Here is a 20,248-nt window from a genome sequence, read left to right on the forward strand (position 1 = left end):
TTCAACGTTAATTTCAACGCCGGACAAATACTTAATGGAAAAGTTTTCTTGAACTTTGCTCTCGCTAATTAATTAGTCGGCGTGCTTCCTTTTCTACCACGGGATGCATAAAATGAGTGTCGTTCGTGTAAACACCACCAAAACGAGACGTAAAGCTTCCTTCTCAACCAAAGGATTTTTAATATGGGAGAATATTACACGGGAAGGCATTTCTTTTTTTTTTTTTTTAACAATTTAATAACGGTGAGTTTTGGATTACTTGACTCAGTGCGCAAAAACTGTTTCCGGGAAAGACGAGACTATTTTTGTGCCCAGTCAGGTTATTGAAATATTGAGTGAAAAGATGCATTTGCTACGGGTAAACATTGAACAAGACCGAATTTTCCCGTCCATCGGAAAAATCCGTGAAATACATTTTTTTTCCATCGATAACCGAGTATCTCCGAGATATTTTCGGTTCGTTTGGTTAAAAGCGTTGTTTGTCCGAATAAATGAGATATGGATAAGGACTCGTTTTGATAGCGGTTAATTTAGATATCAAAGAAAGAAAAAGAAATGCGTTAGGGGAACTTAACGCGAAATATTTTATCATTTTCGCCGTTATCACAAAATGTATACCGCTAGAGCCAAAGCCTAGCAACGGCTGTCCGAAAAAAATTAACAAATCTTCCGCTCGCAAAGGGGACCATGTTTGCTTTCCACACACGATATGTACAGAGGTAGACATCCTATACGTGGAGAACAAAAATAATAAATTGAAAAGGATCAAAGAAAAATATGTTTATGTATCCCGAAAGGAGCTTTCTAAAGAGGAAGGTATTCCGCAAAGATATAAAATTGCCTCGAAGTCACGATGCCAAATGAAATTCCCCTTTTAGTGCCGATGCAAATAGCGTGACCAAAGTGTTCATTATTAATATAATTAATTAAACTAAGAGGAAGTTGACATTTGCAATTCGACAGTTGCGAAAAACAGCTGCGACGACGTCGTTTCAAGATGTTGCAGAAAAGTGTGAGATCGTACTTGTGATATTGCTCCATCCATTGATACTCCGTCTGGTAAAAGTTCCGAAGATTAATTTTCTTACTCCTGTGCAGAACGGGGCCAGGATTGCTATTTCTCCCTCTTTCTCGCCCAATTTCATCCTCCCCCTTCGTTTTTCTCTTGCACGGGTTGAGTTCCGAATTAATGCTACATTAAGTACCACTATGTTTGCTGCAATCCACAAAACAACGTTCCAAACGCAATTTAGTCGATGCCCAGGAGGCAATATAATAAATAGGTTACATTTCTCGCAATAATTATTTTTTCGAGATATTTCCTACCAACTTTTTCTCCCTCCTCTTTCTATTGAAATAAATTAAACGAATCGCATTCCAATTAACCGGACCTTCATTCGTACTTTTTAATATCTCCTCCTCTCGCGCCCAACTTTGCTCTTCCCTTCTTCGTCTCGCTTCCTATACAGCTTGGACAATAAGCTATTGTCACCGGAAGTACCTCGTTTAATTATAGCCAGGCAAAACATTTTGACCAGAAATCCATCCATACCAAGGGACAGAAATATAACTCCTAAAGACAAATGTTGATCCCGTTAAGCACCGTCGAGTTCGTAATTATCTTGCAAGCAAGAGCGAAAAGGAAAACGAAGAATTACCTTTATAACTCGGAAAGAAGTTTCCGCAATTACCGTACGTCCACGCCGGAAATGTTTGAAGTATCGGTTTACGTGTGCCGTTCACTCGCTCGCATACATTACGAGTTTCTACGTACTTTACATCGCGATGCATAAAAGAAACGCTCCCGATGGAAATAGCCATTGCTCGCTCCGTATATATACATCGGCGTCTCTTTATATCTCCTCGTCTCCCAGACGTTTCGCGGCTAATTGTTAATTATTCGCCGAGGAAATTAGCGCGCAACGAGAATCCAGAAACACGTCCGCTTAATCCGAAGTGACGTCAATCTCGTATCCTATTTTCGGAATCGATAGATCGATTTAAGAGAGAGAGAAAGAAGGAGGACGATAATTTTGGACCAATCCCGTTTCGGGACACAGAAATGGAAGAACTCCCTCGGAAGACCTTCCATTTCCAAAGGCCATAATCGTTCGCAAAACGGCCCGAATTGTTTTCCTTGCCAAATCGCTTCGAGATTGAAATTATTAATTGGAGGTTAGGTCTTTCGTTTCACCCTCGGCCCGGCATAATTATCCTCGAGTATTGGAAAATCGATTCGAGCTTGCGAACGAAGACTCTATTAAACAGGTTTCGACGTAGTCTTTCGGTCTTTGACCCGCTAACGTTAAAAATTCACCTTAGCTTGGCCAACGCCGGGTTAAAGGCCAAAAAGGAGGGTTCTCCTCGACATTTATGAAATTCTTGAAAGCTCGTTGCACCTCGAAAGGGGGAACGAAAAACGCGTGACTTTTTAAAGATGGCATCCTCGCGGACGATGGGGCATTTAATATCGCCGATCCCGATTACGATGATTTCGGGTGCTTTTCGTTAATTTCGCCAGGGGATACGATTTAGGGTCCGGCAAAAGCGAGATCGATTATAGCGGGGCATGGAGAGAAAGAGAGAAAGAGAGGAACCGTAATTGCCCAAGAGCCGGATCCGCGGAGACGGGCTTCGAGTTGCATTTCTTTTCCCTTGGAAAATACGAATCTCCTCGCGGGCGGCAGAGTGTCGTCATTAAGGCTACTATTTTAGGAAAACAAAGGCGAGCACATTCAGCTTTCATTATTTCATTCGTTTCATTATTTTCTTCTTTTTTTTTTCCCCCCCCGAGAGCTCGTTCATTTCATTCGCCCACAGTCGGCGGCTACGGTATCGACCGGAGAGATCCGGAGGAAAGAAAAGTACCGAGGGGAGAAGAAAGAGCGACGAATCGAGGGAAGAGGAGGCGAAGCCTCGACCTCGGGAGAAAAGGCCGATAAATAAGAGAGTCACGTAGCCTCCGTTAATGAAAGGCGGAAGGGACCCAGACGAAGACCGAGACCTGGAGCAATTATCGCGACATTTGACTCGGGATAACGCTTCTCCTCCCTTCTATTTCCGTCCCTTCGAGGCTCGCGGAAACGCGTCATCGAGAGCGATCTTGACCTCGAGGGGAGGGAACCGCCGTTCGGAGGAAAGAAAACAAAGTGGACCGGAGTAAGGTCGGGAAAAAAGAAGGCGAGCAGGAAAGATAACGGGTCCACCCCCGAAAAGGAAACTCGATAAACAAGAATTTCGCGCTCCCGTCCGCCCAGACACGGCGAAAAAGGTCCTCGAGGTGGAAAACGAGGGGAGGAAGAGAACCCGGGGACAATTATCGCGACTTTCGCGAGTGGATATCGCCCGACTTCCGCGTGTCGCCTTCTCTCCCCCTTCCGGTTTCTCCCGGTGGCGCGATAACGGGGAAGGGGTCCACGAGCGAGAAACTGCATCGCGAAAGGCCCGGCAGAAGGCGAGGGAACCACCGCTCGAAGAAACGAGAGAAGAGGGGAAGAACGCCAAAGAAAGCAGAGGAAGGAAACGCGACGCACCGAGAAATGAAAGTTTCCCGCGAGCCGGGACGTCTCTTCCTGGAGGACCCTTCGGGATTCCTGGGCTTGCGGGGAAGATAGAAGAAACGGAAAACGCGAGAAGGCGGCAAAGGGAGAGAAAAGAAAACGGAGTAGGGGACGATTCAGGAATTAACGCGACGAGAGTCGCTCGGCGATGGACCGAGGTCGACAGGATGACCTCGATTTTCGGTATCCGCGCCGATCGGGCCGAATATGCCAGTCGAGAGACATTTAAACCGGGAAACTGATACGGATAAGGAGAAAAGAGTCCGCGCGAGGATAAGGGGGCTGGCTTTAACGGGTTTTACGATGCAGCGGAGCACGGCGCGCTCCGAATCGACTTCTTCCGCTTCTATTGGCCATCGATCGGAATAGCGTTTTCCTTGCCGATCGGCCCGATTATTTATTATTTTTCCATCGGACCTGGACGGCGGAACTTCCCTCTCGGGCCATTTATCCTCCACGTTTCGTTGCGGTGCGTCGCTCCCGTTACTCCCGACCCCTTTTATTATGTGACGTTTCGGACGAGAGTCGCATTTCCCGTGTCGAGTTTACCTCTTCCTTTGTCGTCCCCGAGCGAGTCCTGGACTCGAGTGCGCTCCGTACCGGAGTTTCCTCCCCCAATTGGGTATCGATCTACTTTTGAGAATGGCTTTTCCTCCGGTTTTGTTTATCCATTTTCGCCCTAACATTCAAGATCTGCGTAGATTATTCTTATTAACATATTTCTCCGTTTTTCGGACCCGTTGCGGGGTAGCATCGCCGGAAATTGCCGTTTGGGGTCGAGGACTGATTCGAGGCGATTTTTATTTTCAACTTCTCTTCGCGCGATCATTTTCCGTTAATCCTTGATTCGAAAACTATTTTAAGGAGGTACGTCGATCGCTAATTGAACGCCGGCGGATGTCGATACCGTTTTATCACCATGTTGAACGAATTAACGGAAATCACGAATGTGCATTTTTAGGACATGACCCGGATTGGAAGAGGACGCGGACTGAATCTGGTGCGTCGTAATAATAGATTTAATAACTGTCGAAGTGTCCTCATCTCGATGATCGATCGACTCCATTCGACGGCATAAAAAGCAGGAATGTGGACAAAGACCGGGGCGGGATGTAAGGAGAGCCTAGGAATCTACGAGAAAATTTTTTCATTGAAAAACACAATAGAGAACGGTAGAAAAATGAAAAGCAGATGAACAAGCAAAGAACGATATTTCTTCCGTAAATAAAAAATGTTTTAGATCGCAAGTGAACATAATTGGCATTGAGACAAACCGTGGAATTTCTCATCTCATTGTTCTCAGTGGATTTTTTTAAACTCCGAAGGAAACGGGCCTGTCTCAAAATAATTATTTGGCCCAAGAATCCAGTCCCTTGCGGTCTAAATGCAATTTCAAGATCTAGCGTCGCTCGAGATAACGCCGGCACAATTTAGGGTGACATTTGACGTACATACGAGTTTCCCTAAATTACGGAGCCGCTCCCAAGTAACCAAGAGACAAGACGGACAATAGAACGGGGGCAAGATAATGCGAGAGTGAAATCAAGAGAAGGATAAATACTGGTAAAGCGAGGACAATGGGAGAAAACTAGCAATGCGCTCTTCAGGAAACGACAACCGTCCGAAAGTGGCAGAAAAAAAAAATAAATGGAAAAAGTTAGAAAAAATAATACAATCGCATCGAGCGATTTATCAACGCCAATGTAAATCTGACATTTGTAGGAATTCCCGATGAGTAAAAAAAAAAAACAGTTAATTCTATTTAAACAACACGCTTGAGTTTACGAGAGCTCCGAATGTGGAATTTATGCACGCGAAATATGTTGAATTGACGTAAGTTGGCATGTACTAGCCAAAGTCGTAAAACGCTATAAAGTGCAGATTTCCATAAGCGGACTTCGGTATCAGATGTGGAAAGCATTTGCTGACATAGGGAAAACAATCGTCGAGACAGCAGAAGATAAGTCAGCAAAGATTTCCTCGTCGGACGAAATTACACCGCTTCGGCGGTAAGGTAAAAGCAAAAATGACTTTCGACATAGGAAAGCCAAAAGAATAAAATACGTGGGATCGGGAGCAGGCGTAGAATAACGGGAAGGAAGACAAGTAGGCCGAGAGAACGAGAGGAAAGAGGACGAAACGAATAGATCGGAGAAACACAGAACCGAGCAAGAAGCAAAGTGGGGTGAAAAACAAGAGAAACAAAGAAGAGGAGGAACGCTCCTCGATAATTTCATGTCGGTTAACTAGTTCTGTACCGTTTAGCTCCAGAGAAGCAGTTTTCCGAGGAGATATTACGACTCGAGTGTCGGCATTATTCTTCAAAAGCGTGAATATATTATTTCCTTCCGCTTTCCCCGTTCGCATTTTTATTTTTTCCCCCCTACCTCGCAATTTACACTTACCCTCGTTTTATTTCCTATTATTACACATTATTCCGTTCCCCTCTTTCGTCACGTTTTCCCTTTTCCTTATCGCGCCGCGCACGAGCCAAGTGTCCCTTGTCCCGTCCATACCTCTGGTTGAATAAATATTTATTTTCCCTCCCCACCGAGAAAACGATTCTCACCGATGGGCACAAATTTTCTACACGCGGGTTTCTAAGTCGAGCTCCGTTCTTCTTCTCTCGCCCTTTAACCCGTTCGTTAAATTTTACGTTAATTTCGATTCAAAAATGATTTAACGTTTCCGGGAATAATTAATATTCCGTTATCATTATCAGGATCGCTACCGCTTGGCGTTGGGGTAGTCGGTTAGGTATTCATTAAATATAGGAATAAGCGCGTCCATTTCTTTGACTCGCAAACCCCGTTCCGAAGGGGTTCTTTCTCATTTATTATATTCTTCGCCTCTCCTCGGTTCCTTACCTTCTCTTTTCCTCGAATATATAATTCCTTTCCTCCTTCCCCGTTTCTCGACCTGGCCGCCTTTCCGAGCTGCGGTTTCAAAAGAGAGACCCCTTCGGGATCGAGGAGGGCAAATTTACTCAGGGAAACGAAACCGATGATCCTCTTCCAGGTCTAAAGTACCAGACTTTAATTTGGTCAGGTTTACGGAGATGACCGGTCTTTAAGGGTCCGAACGAGTTCTTGTCTTTGGAGGTTGGAACCTTCCGGAGGTCTCGGAGTCTCGGATCTTTTCTTCCCTTTTCGGCTAACCTCCGTAATTCCGAACTGCCGCTTCTCTCTTCGGATAAGTACGGTTCGGAATCTGATGGCCGACTGGGTTTCGTAGCCCGTCCGGCGATGCCCGGAATAAAGAGCAAAAAAAGATCACTTCGAAACCCGGAGGGGAATTCTGGGAATTCTTCATCGGAGGAAATGGAATTAACCAGGGTTAGAAAATGCTCGAGCTTGGAACACCCCTTTAGGTTCTACCGGCCTCTGGGCTATTTTCGGCCACTTTTGCCCTCCTCTTTAATTTTCGGATTCTTTTAATGCCAGACGAAATTGCTACTTGCTGCCGAACGGGCTACGTGTGCGAAGAAGTACGGAGAGCCTGAACATGCGCCCGGAATTGAAAAATAAAATCCTAGTTACCCGATACCTTCGAATTTTATCTCACTTTTGTTTCTTCTTTTCATTTCGGACACGATAGCGTTATAAAAAGATTTTTTTTCTTAGAGTTTTCCGAGACGCATTAATTACGTCGAGGCTTCCCAAGGGTCTACGTAAATGATGAGAAATGCAGGTGGAAACTAGAAAATCGCATCTCGGGTTTGCAAATATTTCCTCAAAGGGTCCAGACTCGAATTACGAAGCCACGAGGAGTCTCGAATTTCGAAATACCGTGGACTCAAATTTCGCTCGATCTCCTTGGGTTACGTCTTAGCAATCGCTGTGATTCAGAATTTTCCGTAGATACAGGATAGCTCGAGGATCCGTTTTCAAAAGAGTCTGGACGTTCTCCAATATGCCATGAGACGGCAAAATGCGAGAGGATCAATGAAACGAACCATCGGTGAGAAGCCAATGGAAACGTTTCCTCAATTTTACAAACTCCGTCGCTATCGTCAAGATAATAAGTAACCGCCTAAATGACATAAATATACCAATATATCTCATTGACTAAATCTTTGTCAATTATTTTTAATTGATTTAAGGAAAAACCTTCCATCTCGGTTTTCGCCTCTGTAGAGTGTCACCACTATTCAGGTGACAAATCCCGGTTCCAAGGGAGAGGTCGTCGCTCTTTAGTCTCCTTTTATATTGTCCCAAGCATCCCTTACAAAGAGATACACGTAAAGCGGTGAGATCTCTCTTTTTTTTCCCCTTAGCACCCTTCGTCAAGAGATCACGTTTCAGAGGGAAGAGATCGCAAATGCCGGGTCGTGTTCCTCCTGGTCCTTTCGGCAGCCTTGGGCACAATTACGCGAGATGCTCGACATTTATGAATCCCCGATGCTCCTCGTCATTTCTCGAATTCTCCAAAATCGGCACCGCAAATTGCCGGTCGAAGTTCTCTCGGGGAATTGTCATTAACTCGAAGATGTCTCGCATACCGATATCTCACTCTCGGCTTCTGACTCGCGGGATAGTTTCCAAATCCGTATTCCCGGCGGATCGCGTCCAAGAGTGGCTTCTCCTCTCCGGAAGGTATTCGGGTTTCTAATTCGGAATTTCGAGACCCAGGGCGTACACGGGGCTTCCGGGTCTGGTTTCTTCGAATTTTTGAGCGGCATTTCTCGGCGCTCTCGCTTTAGAAATATCCTTACATCTCGAGAAATTCCAATATCTCGTTGTATACATGTTAGGGAAGTACGCCCACCGAGGGCGGTCCACCTAAGCGCCGTAAAGCGTAGCCGGCAAGTGCGGTTTTGCGCGCAACATAAATTAAAGTGGATTAAATTAAACTAACTTAATTAAATTCCCTTGCCGGAAACTCGATTTAGATTGGCATTCGAGATGCCCGAGGGCGGGAGATACCTTCTTTCTCTGGTACCCTTTAATCGTCCCACGTAAGCCGCGTCCAACACGGCAACGAACGCGCTAACTGACAGAAATTGCAATCATTGATATTCCGTATATCTCGTTACGTGATATTTATTTATTGAAGCGCGTAAAAATAAAAGAATTGCCCGATGAGTCGAATCCGCGATAGGGTTAATCTTTGCATCATCGACGTGGAAAAAAAATAAAAGGAAACGAACTCTCCGCGTAAAGTCTGATTGCTTCCCCGTTGAATTTTTCAATTAGCTCCTCGTAATCGGTTAGCGCAGTCAATTACAAGTTACTTTTGCGACCAGCAGGGAGGAAACTTTCGGACGGGAAAGTTTTTAATGGGCCAACGGGAACTTTAACTAATACACGGCCGACACAACATATTTCCTCGTTTCCTTTCGCGAAATGTTCGTTACACCCGCAGGAATAGTCTGTCAGCGGAAGCGCCGAAAAAAAAAAGATGAAAAAGAAAAGAAAGACGCGAACCGGTGTCGCGTAATTATTTTGCTCCGGATTCCGGAGTGGTAAACATTCATTTTTATTAGCCCAATATTTTCTCTCATTCCGCGGCGCGGTACGTGGGGTGAGAGGAAATTTTTAACGCCCCGTAAATTGACGAGTTCAATTTTAGACGAGATGGATGGATCCGTCTAAAACCCGGACTCAATCTCGACACGCCGGGTCAGACATTTCCCTATTTTCGCGATTTCGTTTCCCTCCTCCGGGGACAACGAATGACTCCATTGACGAAAAGCCAAAATTATCGGTTATCGGCCCGGTCCTCGCTCCTCCCAGCTAATGTACTTTTTATCACGGCCCGCTAATCACTGCCGCGGTGCCGACTGCGGGTCTCGTCCTCCAGAGTCAATTGGACCAGGTCGCAACACGAACCGTCAGATCGTCGGAAATACTCCACCGAGTGCCCTCGAACTCGTAAACTCTCCTTAGATGAACTACATTCCGTAAACTGGTCTTTCGTCCCGAGTACCGGTTCACTCGAATACGCATCGAATAAAGAATTATCCTCCATTCGATATTCACCTCCTCTACTTTTCTCCTTTCGTGCGCAAGACATGACGGAACGAGGATTTCGCCAGATAAAAAGAAAAGAAAAAAAAGATCGGCGATTTCGGTCGTCGGCTCGCTCGAAAAGGGGTTAGAGTTAAAACTCGACGGGCGGTATATCTCGCCCCGACTCCAGAATCGACTCGAAAACGCGACGGTCCGCGAGCTCGGCTGACCGAAAGTCCCATTCTCGTCCCTTCACGGGCCGACCGACGTTCACCGCGGCCGCGTCCACTGGCTCGCGCGTGCTCGGCCGACCAGCGGGCGGCTCGCGAGGGTGTGCGCGCCGCCGAGTCGCTCGACCGGCCGCCGCGGCCGAGGGACCCGCGATGCGCGCGCACGCGCCCGCGCCATTGGAGGCCCTAAGAGGGCGCGCGCGCCCCCCGAGCGTCAGATCCGGCCCGGACGTCCTTCCGTTCCCGAGTCCAGGCGGGCGCGCGTCTCCTCGACTTCAATCGTCCCTCGAATTTCCCCCCGCGCGCACGGGTCGGGGCCGGTCCGCGTACGATATCTCGGGTAACGTCGTAGAAGGCGGTAGTTTTCCTCACCACGCACGACTTTTGGATGTGCGAAGACATTCAGAGTAGTGTCGGACGTATCTCGGGTCGTGAAGCCAGCGGGGGTGTCTTGGTTCTCGTCCTCGGCGGGGGCTGCAGCGGGTGGCGGGGCGCGGGGGCGGGGTCGCGGCGTCCTCGTCCGGGCGTAGGAACGGCGGCGAGGGCAGGACTCGTGGCGGACATCGGCGACCGGAGGCCGGTTCCCACGTCCCGATGCGGCGAGATAACGCGGCGTCCTCCCTATCGAGAGACCCTTCTCTCTCTCTCTTCCTTCCCCTCTCGCTCGCTTCCGCCTTCCGGCCTCCTATGCGCCCTCCTCTTGCTCTATGCCATGCACTCCTGCGGCCGTGTATCCTGCAATCACAGAGAAGCAACAGGGGTCCCGGAGGACCTTCGTTAGCGAGGGTGCAAGAAACGCGGATCGGGTGGGCCAGTCGCCGGGGGAAAATTTCGATGATCGCGGGATCCTCCAGGATCTCGAGCCCGAAATAAGCGACTCGTCGGAGTCTCGCGAATAGTTACGCGCCCGCCATGTTACGTTAAAGGAAACGGAGGAAACTAAAGGGGGTCGGGATGGAATTCCCGGCAGCCGTTACGTTTTCTCTCGGGATTTTACGGAGCGCGACTCGCGCTCTCGAGATGAGCCGAAAGGGCCACTTGGAACGTAATGAAACCCCCGTGAAATTTCAGTTATTCCGGAAATGGAACAAAACGAAACTTGTTTGGAAGAAAAATTAAATTTCACCCCACCCCCACTTGGGGGGAAAGTCTCGTAAACGAGAACCCTCGGACGTCCATTCCGCGTCACCGTAAACGCATTCTCGAGGGCTTTAATCGCTCTTGCATTTCCTCCGCGATGGCGTTATCGCGAAATTCCCGCCCCTTTGTTCGAACGTTCGCGGAGCGGTAACGTCGACACACCCTCGACTCGAGATATCTCGAAACCTAGAAATTACGCCATTTTTATGGGAGCTCGGATCACTGATTTCCCCGATTTTTAAAATTACCGGAAACTGACCCGAGTCGAAGGAACCCCTTCGCTTAAACGTACGGCATCATTTTTATTTACCTAATGCACCTCCCCTGTTGGACGATTTTTTTCACCCCGGCTTCCAAAAAAAAAAAAAAAACGGGGAAAGTGAGATACCGGGGATCGAGGCGGTAAAGTTACATCTGAACCGCCATAACGCTTCCGGGAGGCGTCCTTCGTGGCGACGGTAACGTCGGAAAATGGACGTCGCTTCGCAGGGTGAATTACACCCCGCCGAATCGTTGAAGACGCCAGGGGAAGGAGGTTGGAACGGAATATCTTGTGTGCTTATGAATTTGAAATGACTCCTCGCCGCTCGAGAGATAAGATCAACATGACGTTCGCCCCCCGAGAAAAACGGAACAAAAAAAAAAAGAAAAAGGACGGAGGGGGCGGAAGAAGCCAAACAAACGGTATGCAAAATGGAACTTAATCGAGAGGGTGAAAACGGGACGGCCAAGGAGACGGAAATTGGAGCGTTCCGTCGAATAATAAAAGGAAAAGGAAAAAAAATTGGATCAGGGGAACGGAACCCTTGCGCAATCCCCCCGTAAATATCGAGTCCACGTTGCGACGGAGTCGCGACCGGGATAAGAGGCTCGAGGAATCGAGACGAGGTGTGTCCATCTCTCGAGAAGGGTAATCTCCTACAAGTGGCAACGCGAGCAAAACACGCGAAAGCCTAACGAGATGTAACGGTAAATGGGCTCGCAGCGGAGTACAAGCTGGGGAAAAGGGGAAGGCCGAGATTGGATATCGCGTGGATTTATGAACTCGAAATGGACTCGCGCGGTCGGAGATACGATCGCCAGAACACTCGTCCCCGACAAAGAGAGGAGCTCCATTGCCAGAGTTCGCGCGAACAAAACCGAAAAAAAAAAAACAAATTAAAGAACTTCAAAACTGGACCTCTCGAATTCCTCCACCCCGAGAGCCCTCGCACCCTGGTCCTCGACCATCCGGGTTCACGTCGTTTCCCCCTGAATAAAAAAAAAGAAGAAGAAGAAGCTAGGAAATTCAAATGCAAATGGGAATAAAAAAAATGCGAGGCTTAACGAGGATATCAAAGCAAGAGGGGCTCGCTAGAGTGGGGGGGGGGCGCAGAGGGAGGGCGCACGTCGCGTGGATTTATGAATTCGAAATGGACTGGCGCGATCGGAGGAGAAAGAGAGAGGTTAGGTCGGGAGAGTGGTTCGGCCGGATTGCGGTTCCCGGCGCCGTGCGGTCTGCGCTGCACGTGCGCGCCGCTGCGCGGGGTTCCGCGGTCTGGCGCGGGGGGCGGCACGGTCGGAAGGGTCGGCCGGTGTGCCGGAGAGGGGGAAGCGGGAAACTCTAAAGTTACCCCTCCCCGCCCCGCTCGCGCCAGTGGCGCCCGAGTATCGTTACGGGTAATGTCTCGCAGCTGTGACGGAAGAAAATCGACGAGCCGTCGGAAACGCCGCCAACTCCGGACGTCGGCGGGCTTTCCCGCGCAGCTGCACCTGCACGTCCACACCGAGATATTTAGTGCCCCTTTGTTGCCAATTTGTCGACCGACGAATAATGACGAGTCCTCCTCCTCCTCTTAGCGATCGTGGGAATTATCGTCACTTATTCCCGCGGTTCGGACGAGCGAACTCATCTCGTGATCCCGTTTGGTTTATCGGGCTGGGAAGAGAGCAACGGGGGAAAAGAAAAATAGAAATATAAAAGAAGTAGTCGCCCCACCGTTTGCTACTTATTGGATTCGCGCGACGTAGGAGGTTAGGAAAGGCTTGGGTTAAGTTGCCCGGAAGCGCAGGAAAGTTCTTCGCGATTGTTTTCCGACGTTTAAAAGACTTGAAGGGAGAGAGATGGGGAATGGCTGCGGGAGGGTCTCAGCGACGGAAAATGTGCCCGGGAGGAGAACATAATAAAACCATTAGTTTCTCCTGTAAGCCGAGGGGGGGAGCGTAAATGTCAATTCTCTATGAAGATTTAGTGGTTTGCCGGTCTGACGTTTTCTTTGCTCGGGTGGGCATAACGCGTCAACGGGCATCACCGTGGCACGAGCATACGAGGCTGTAAATCCGAACATCGTTGTATTCACGTTTTTTTTTTTTTTTTTTTTAATTACAATTGTGCGAAAAAAATCAAGAAGCCGCGCCGTGGGCTCCTCGAGTAACTTTATCGCGTGGGTAATTCCTTTCTTTGTTCGATCTCTCTCGTTGGCAATTAATAATGGATTTTCATATTTAAGAAACGGCAACGGAATTAAAGGTTTTACTTCCGGCGAGGGAGACTGGCCAAGGTTTTACCCATTCGAAGGAAATACGCCAGGGACCCTACAAAGGTACGCGCTCCGCCTCGTCGGAACAGGAAAAAAAAAAGAAAAAAGGCGTCTTTATGGGTTTTAAGCTGCTAAGAATTTAAGTTCCCATTCATTGGCAGCGGCAGCTGCAGCTGCGAGCGATGTAACTTTAATCCGACTTGCCGAGCCGGCGGTTTTCGCCGCCTTCATATCGAAATAGCGGAATTCAGGGACCAAACGGAACAGGCGAAAAGCTTTAATTAACGCTTCCAATTACCGTTCCCCGAAGTAGTTTTCGTTTTCAGAATTTCCCCGATTCGGAAGCTGTCGACCGGTTAGGAAGCGGGTAGGCATTAGAGAAGCCCGCAAATCGCCGGCGATTTTTCGACGGATAAAAAACGTCCTTCCGGAACTCCTCCGAACGGGAGTGACTTTCTCCCCTAATTCGAGAAACGCGAAATCGTCGCGCTGTAAATTAAAAGCCACCCCGCGCTGGACTTTCGGTATTATAATTGACAATAGGACGCAACAGGGGAATAAAAGAGAGCCGCACACCGCGCGCGGAATCCGAGCGGACGTCCGTTCGGCCGGCAGGTCCTCTTTAATTCCCCTCTAGGAGTTATATTTTCTTTTGCCAAGCCTAACGCTTAACCCAGTAAAGTAAAGCCGGAGGATCGGTAGAGTAACGACCAAGCAAGCCGGGTAACAAGCGCGCCCGGAATGCAGAAACGTTTCGCAAGGATCGAACGACCGGGTAGAATTTCCACTTCACGGTCGTCTTCCACCCGACCCGTCGGTCCGCCATCTTTCTTTGGGTCCGGAGAGCGCGGCGCTTCCGGTGCCGAAATTATTCGGAAATTCTCTCCTCCGCTTCTCCGCGGACCGCCCTGGGTGCTTCTCAAGGTTTCCCCCGGGTCGAGAATTTGCGGAAAATGGAGGAAACCTAGGAGAGCCGCGCGAGGGAAGGTTCCCGTCGAATGGCGACGCAATATCCGTCTCGCCGCGGGAGGAACCTCCGAATTCTCCGTCGGAGCTCCCCCCGGGAAAAGCGAGCAAATACAACGGGGAGGAAAGAGGGCCGGCGGAAAAGAACCGGCGGGGAAAACATTCCGCGATAACACCGGCACGGTATCGACACGCAGGAAACACTCGCGAAACCAGTTCAAGGCTCTCGCCTCTCGTCTCGTTTGATCTCCTCTCGGCGGCGCCTCCTCTTCCTCCCCCGCCGCGCCAAAGATCCACAAAGACAAAACGCCGTGCGTCACGGCTCCCTGAAAAGCCCTCGCAAAGCTTTGCCGAAGCTCGCTCGGGCCGCATTTGCGGGTATGTATCGCGCGCGGTCAATGGAGAAAGGCGGAAACTTTCGCGCAAACAAAGAGTTTCGCTCCGCAACGGTGCCGCGGAGTTTCCGGCACGGAGGCCGGAAGTGCGGCCCCCAAAGTCCCGGAACCGGAAAATTGCGCACGGTCCTCGATCGATCAAATTTCGCCGTCACCCTCTCGATCTCCCAAAATTCCAGGAAGAACCGAGCGTAAAAACGAAAAAAAAAAAAAAAGAACAAACAGTTTCCCCCGCGAAAATTCCCCCGACATCCCGAAGAGGGATTTTCGCGAAGCTCCCAGAAAACGACGGCGGAGTTTTCCGAGGCCGGGATCGAATAAAGGATACCCCTCCGCCCCGCTTTAGAAATCGAGCTCTAACGAGGTACGGGGGCTCGGAACCGGGGAGAAGAATCAAGAAAGAAAGCCCGAGGGCGTCTTTCTCGCCTCCGGGGTGTCCCCCGCAGGAATCTACATCGCGAACAGCGCCTCCTCGCGTCCGCCGATCTCGTCGTCCAGGGTGCCCAATAAACGAGGCGTCCCCGGAATTCCCTCTTCCCAGGCATATTCGCTCTCGTACCGGTAATCCTCCCCGGTCCAGCCGGAGTTTCCAAAAGAAAGAGCTTCAATTATATTCGCCTCCGACTTCCGCATCCGAGGAGAGTGGGGGGGCTTGGGAAATCTTGGCGGATTCGCCTCTATTAGTTCGCCGCCTCTGTGGACCCACTCCGCGAGGGCCGGGAGAACGAGGGGGCAGGGAATCTCGAGATCCAGGAATTCTGAAGCACCTCGGGGAAAAAAATCACTCGACGAGTTCCCCGACTTGGAAGTTTTGCAGGAACCACCCGCGGGAACTCGTTCGAACTTCGAGGGTCCGCCTCGAGAGGGATTCGTTGATTAAGGGGGAAATAACGCTTCCCGATCTCTCGGCTCTGAAAATACACTTTTTTTTTTATCCTCCTCCTCGGCACCGTTCTCGACTCGCTCTTTGTCCACTTTGTATGTAGATTTATGTCCCGAGGAAACGTCCGTTCGTTCGGGCTAAGAAAAGTGCTTTGCTCGGTTCCAACGTGAACGAGCTTCGGATCGCGTTCGCGAATCCGCAAGGCCGCGATCCGCCTTAATCACCGGCTAGGCTGGCCGGCTGAGGGGCCTTAAGATCTTAACGACCTTAACCTAGAAAAAAAGCCCCACGAGGACGCGGGATGGCACGTCGATAGCTCGAAGTCTCGCCGCGGGAATTGCGATCGACTGCACCATCCGGTCGACGCGAAGGAAGCACCCCGGCGTTGATAAAACCCCCCTGAAATGATTTCTAATAATTACGATATCGATACGATATTGTGGGATTTTCGACGTACGAAAAAAAAAATATATCAATGAGTTGGATTTATCGATAGTCTTTAGGGAAAGGCATAACGCTCCTTTTTTAACCCGTAATTCCGACCGGCGATTTCTGGTTGAATTGATTTTAGCAAATTAGTAAAAAAAAAAAAAAGTGTTATCGTGCAGCGATTAAATACACCTTCAGAAACGGTATCTCGGAGATATATCGATAAGTGTTTGTTTCGCGAACGAGTGCATAGATCGGATATCGATAGCCGATAAGGGCATCCCTGGTAGGAACTAACGTGAATATGCCACCGTTTGGCAAACTTTCCGACCGGTTCCATCTTCCCACCTAGGCCGAACTACTGATACGATTAGCGAAGTTACGCGAAGACCGATAAACAAAGTAGTAACGGTCGCAAACTCGACGCCCTCGACTCCTGGTGAAAGCGCAAGAAATATCGGCAAGATGTTACGAAGTTACATACACCGACGGTGCCGGAGTTTGGTTTAATGAAAATCCATTAATGGTAGATAAAAGAAAAAAAGGTAAAATAAAAATACAAAAATTCCCTTATTGTTCCGATCTCGTATCACCCTTAGCCATGGAGTCGATAAGAAACCTGGCAAACTTCGATGGTTCCTTCAACTCGGTAGGTACTTAGCCGCTGCTAAGTACTTCTCGTACTTGCGAGTAACTCCTCCTAGTCGCTTCTTAAATTTAAAGCCGCGTAACGAGCTCTCTAATTAGCAGTTCCTTGGATCTCCAATTGCGCAACGAGGCCCGCGCGCCCCTCGAACGAATCCACCTGATTCCAGGCTTTCGATTTCACTCGTACCCTTTAGGGTCCTGGCGCCGAGGTTTTCCTTTTTTGTTTCGTGTCAGCCCTTCCATAGACCCCTGCCCACCAACGGAGAGAGCACGCCCGGCTCCGAAGGGATGCTGGGCTCCATAATCCTTTAATGGCCGAACAAAGGTCCTGGCCGGCAGCACGCGAGCGCCCAAGTATTTTATTTAAATTGGATTTCGCCCCACCTTTGTCTACGCTTTGACCGTAACAAACCCCGACGTCGTTTTACGGAAACGCCTGACCCCGGCCCCCGGGCAAAATGGAGTCCCATTTACTAGATGTCCCTGTTAATAAAAATGACCGTCCAAATTGTGCCCGTTAAAAAAAAAAAAATTACGATCTCGTGACCGTCACGTTGCAGGGGGAGCAAAATTGGATATCGGAGTGGAACTTTATACCTCAATAATATCCCTAAGGAGAGCTACAATTCCGTGTTAGTGGACCTTCGGCGATAAACCTACAAGGAGCGGAAAAAGTATCGCGAGGGTTCAACGCGGACGGAGGGAGACGATATGCACGTGGGTTCGCCTCGTTACGGTTATCACAATCTTCACTGCGAGTGCGTTTTTTTTATTTTTTTTATTTTTCCGGTCCCGATTTTCCGTGCATAAACCTAGGTGAAATTCACTTGAAAATGCGAAAGACCTCCCGAAATACTCAATTTTGATCGCGTTCACTTTCCTCGGCACTTATCTCGCCGCAGGGCGTGCGTCGTCGCGAAGTGACACCGAGGAGCGACAACAGGGAATAAACGCAATCTGTTTAGGTAATCCAACAATGAGAGGTTTCATCCAGCGAGGTCAGGCGTTCTTTGCACCGCGATAGAGGGACGAGCCGATAGCGAAGACGCCTTCGTTCCTTTGATCATAAAAAAAAATCCTCATCAAAATTTTGTCGATTCTTCGAAGGTGTGGTATCAGTTTTCTTCTCAAAACGCATGCGTGCGTCATAATGACAAGAGATAAACACAACCCGTGATTATCCAACAACGAGAGGTATTGTCCCGCGGGATGACGCGCTTCGCCCCATTGGTCGAGACAAAAGCACCTATGGTTTTCCTTTTTAATTTTTAATTTTTTTTTTCTTCAATTTTCGGGCTATCGCAAGATTTGGATAATTTCACAACGCGGAATATGCAACCCGGGAAAGAGATCGCATCTCGTCTCTGCGCGCAGACGACTCTGGTAAAAACGCAAAAGGCATGGTATTTAAATACCGAGTACGTGACGTGCGTACAATGAAACTCTTTTTAAGCATCCGAGCGTCCTAGCGGAGAGAAGATAACCGGACGTCAGAGGATGAAAACTGCACTTTTCCAAGTTGTCAGTCCCCCTCCCGAAGAAAAACCGACGGAAATTCTCGAGCGCTCATTTTCCGAATCACGATACGCCTCGGTTACGTGACAGAAATGACGCAAATCCCGCACTCATACAATTATCGATATTCGCGAAATCGAAGGAAACAACCGATTCCTTTGAACGTCAAATTATTGGGGTCCATTTGTATAATTTATAACGACGTTCGGATATATTTGCGAGGAGCACGTGCGCACAAAGGGAAAGCGGATAACGCGAGAGATCCCCGATTGACGTTCCTTTCAATTTGCATTACGCTAACGGTATCCAAATGTTATTTAACGATTAGACCTCGGCGAGGATCGAGCAACCCGATTCCGACTGAACTATCGGGTGACATCATCGAAAAGCAACCGACGACCGATTGTTTAATCAGCCGGCTCGAGTGACAAGGCATGCTCGAATATATTATATTCGAGCGCGCGGGATCGTTCCATTTAACTTCCTTTGAAAACTAACTGCGGACAACTGTACGTCCGAAATTATGCGATCGGATCCAAATTTGCTCCATATCGGTCGCTTTACGCGGCGCGAAGAAAATCGAGGGCAACTAACGACCGATCGTAATATAAGGATAATTTTATCCGAAGGGAATTCCCGCGGCGCATGGTCCCTGGGATTTTCCAACGTGTTGGAAAAGCTCCAACGTTCCCTTTTAGAGTTTCTAACCGGCAAGTCGGCACTGAAGAAATCGCCGCGGACGTATAAAGCGGAAAGAACAGGACCGAAAGAGAGCCGATAAGGAGAACCGCGACCTCCAGCGTTGCTCCTCCTTCTATCCGAAATCATTTCTTCCACCGTAGGCGTACTTCCCTGCCAATTATCCGTATCCCGTCGAGGCAACAAAAACGAAACGAATTCCACTAACGAAGGTACGCGCATTACCATCAAACCGTGTCACCCTAGCGAAACGTTCCGATCGACTCCGCGAATCGGCGGGAATCACCGAATCGGGAGAGATTAGGTAGTCGAATCGCTTAACCAAGAACTCCAATTAAAACTGGGGAAATTCGTCGAGAAAAAAAAAATTAAAAAAAAGAATTGGGAGAGTACCAAACTTTGGGGAATGTTTTGAGTTACTCATTATCCCGGGGTGACGTGTACGAGGAAAGTCGCCCCAGGGGTTTCTTCGAGGAACGTCGAAAATCGGCGAAACGCGGCTCGGGAGACCGACAAGAGCAACGCTCATCAAGACGCGTCCGTTTTTTTTTTTTTTTTTTCCCCGCGGTTAGGCGACAAACGCGGAGGCGCGAGCGTAAGCCAGCGGCCGGCCGCCCCACGCTCTCCGTTCTATGCGTACAAACGAGGGAGCGAGAACAACGAGCGGTCCAATAAACTCCGGCGGGCCGCTCGTAAAGTGCACTCCACGCCCGCGGAATCGGGAATTGCTCGCGCAATATCGACCGAGTGCGTAGGAAAAAATTGGCGCGCATGATTCGCCCCGACGAACTCGGTCGGTAATCCGGGTCGCGTTGCGACAGTCGACGGAGAAATACCGTCCTTCGCCGTTGCGGAAGGAGTCGACGGGCTTCGCCGTTTCGGCCCCCGAGGTCGGGCGCGACTCCACGTCGAATCGAGGGTCGTCGATGCGTGTCCGGGTCGAGCGAGAGGTACGTTTCCCGTTTTCCTTTACTCTTTGTCCCTCGCGGCAATTACTTCCTACGCGAGAAACGGGCATGCCCGGTTACCCTGTACCCGAGTTCCTTTCATCCCGTTAATGGATCCGACCAGCGGGTCGCGCTCGGACGTCTAAGTTTTCGTCGACCGAAGTAGCTCCTATCAGGGAATAGTTTCGACGTCGGGCCCGCCCGAGTTTTCCGCACGTTTATATTTTCCCGGTTTTTGCTTTTTTATTTTCTCTCCAAATGGAGAAGAGAAAAAAAAAAGAAAATCCTGGAAAGCACCAACGGGGGTGAACGGCGCTCGACGATCGTTGTCCCGTGGTTCCCGTCCCCGCGATGTTCCGCGATCCC

At 49.2% G+C, this 20,248-nt stretch overlaps 1 protein-coding gene across 3 annotated transcripts in view; it reads right to left on the reverse strand.

The window, feature by feature from the left end:
* Positions 1-20,248, reverse strand: part of LOC105698028 — a 53,143-nt gene that overhangs the window by 19,105 nt on the left and 13,790 nt on the right. For 2 of the 3 annotated variants that reach the window (XM_012421865.1, XM_012421866.1), the window contains exon 2: positions 10,114-10,476. In XM_012421865.1, coding sequence (XP_012277288.1) covers positions 10,114-10,143 — 30 coding nt within the window. In that variant the 5' untranslated portion in view covers positions 10,144-10,476. Of the gene's footprint in view, positions 1-1,024; positions 1,217-10,113; positions 10,477-20,248 lie in introns of all 3 variants that reach the window. The other variant, XM_012421867.1, reaches the window with a different exon arrangement.

Source organism: Orussus abietinus, unplaced genomic scaffold, assembly GCF_000612105.2.
Source record: "Orussus abietinus isolate OABI.00-Male unplaced genomic scaffold, Oabi_2.0 scaffold1, whole genome shotgun sequence".
NCBI lineage: Eukaryota > Metazoa > Arthropoda > Insecta > Hymenoptera > Orussidae > Orussus > Orussus abietinus.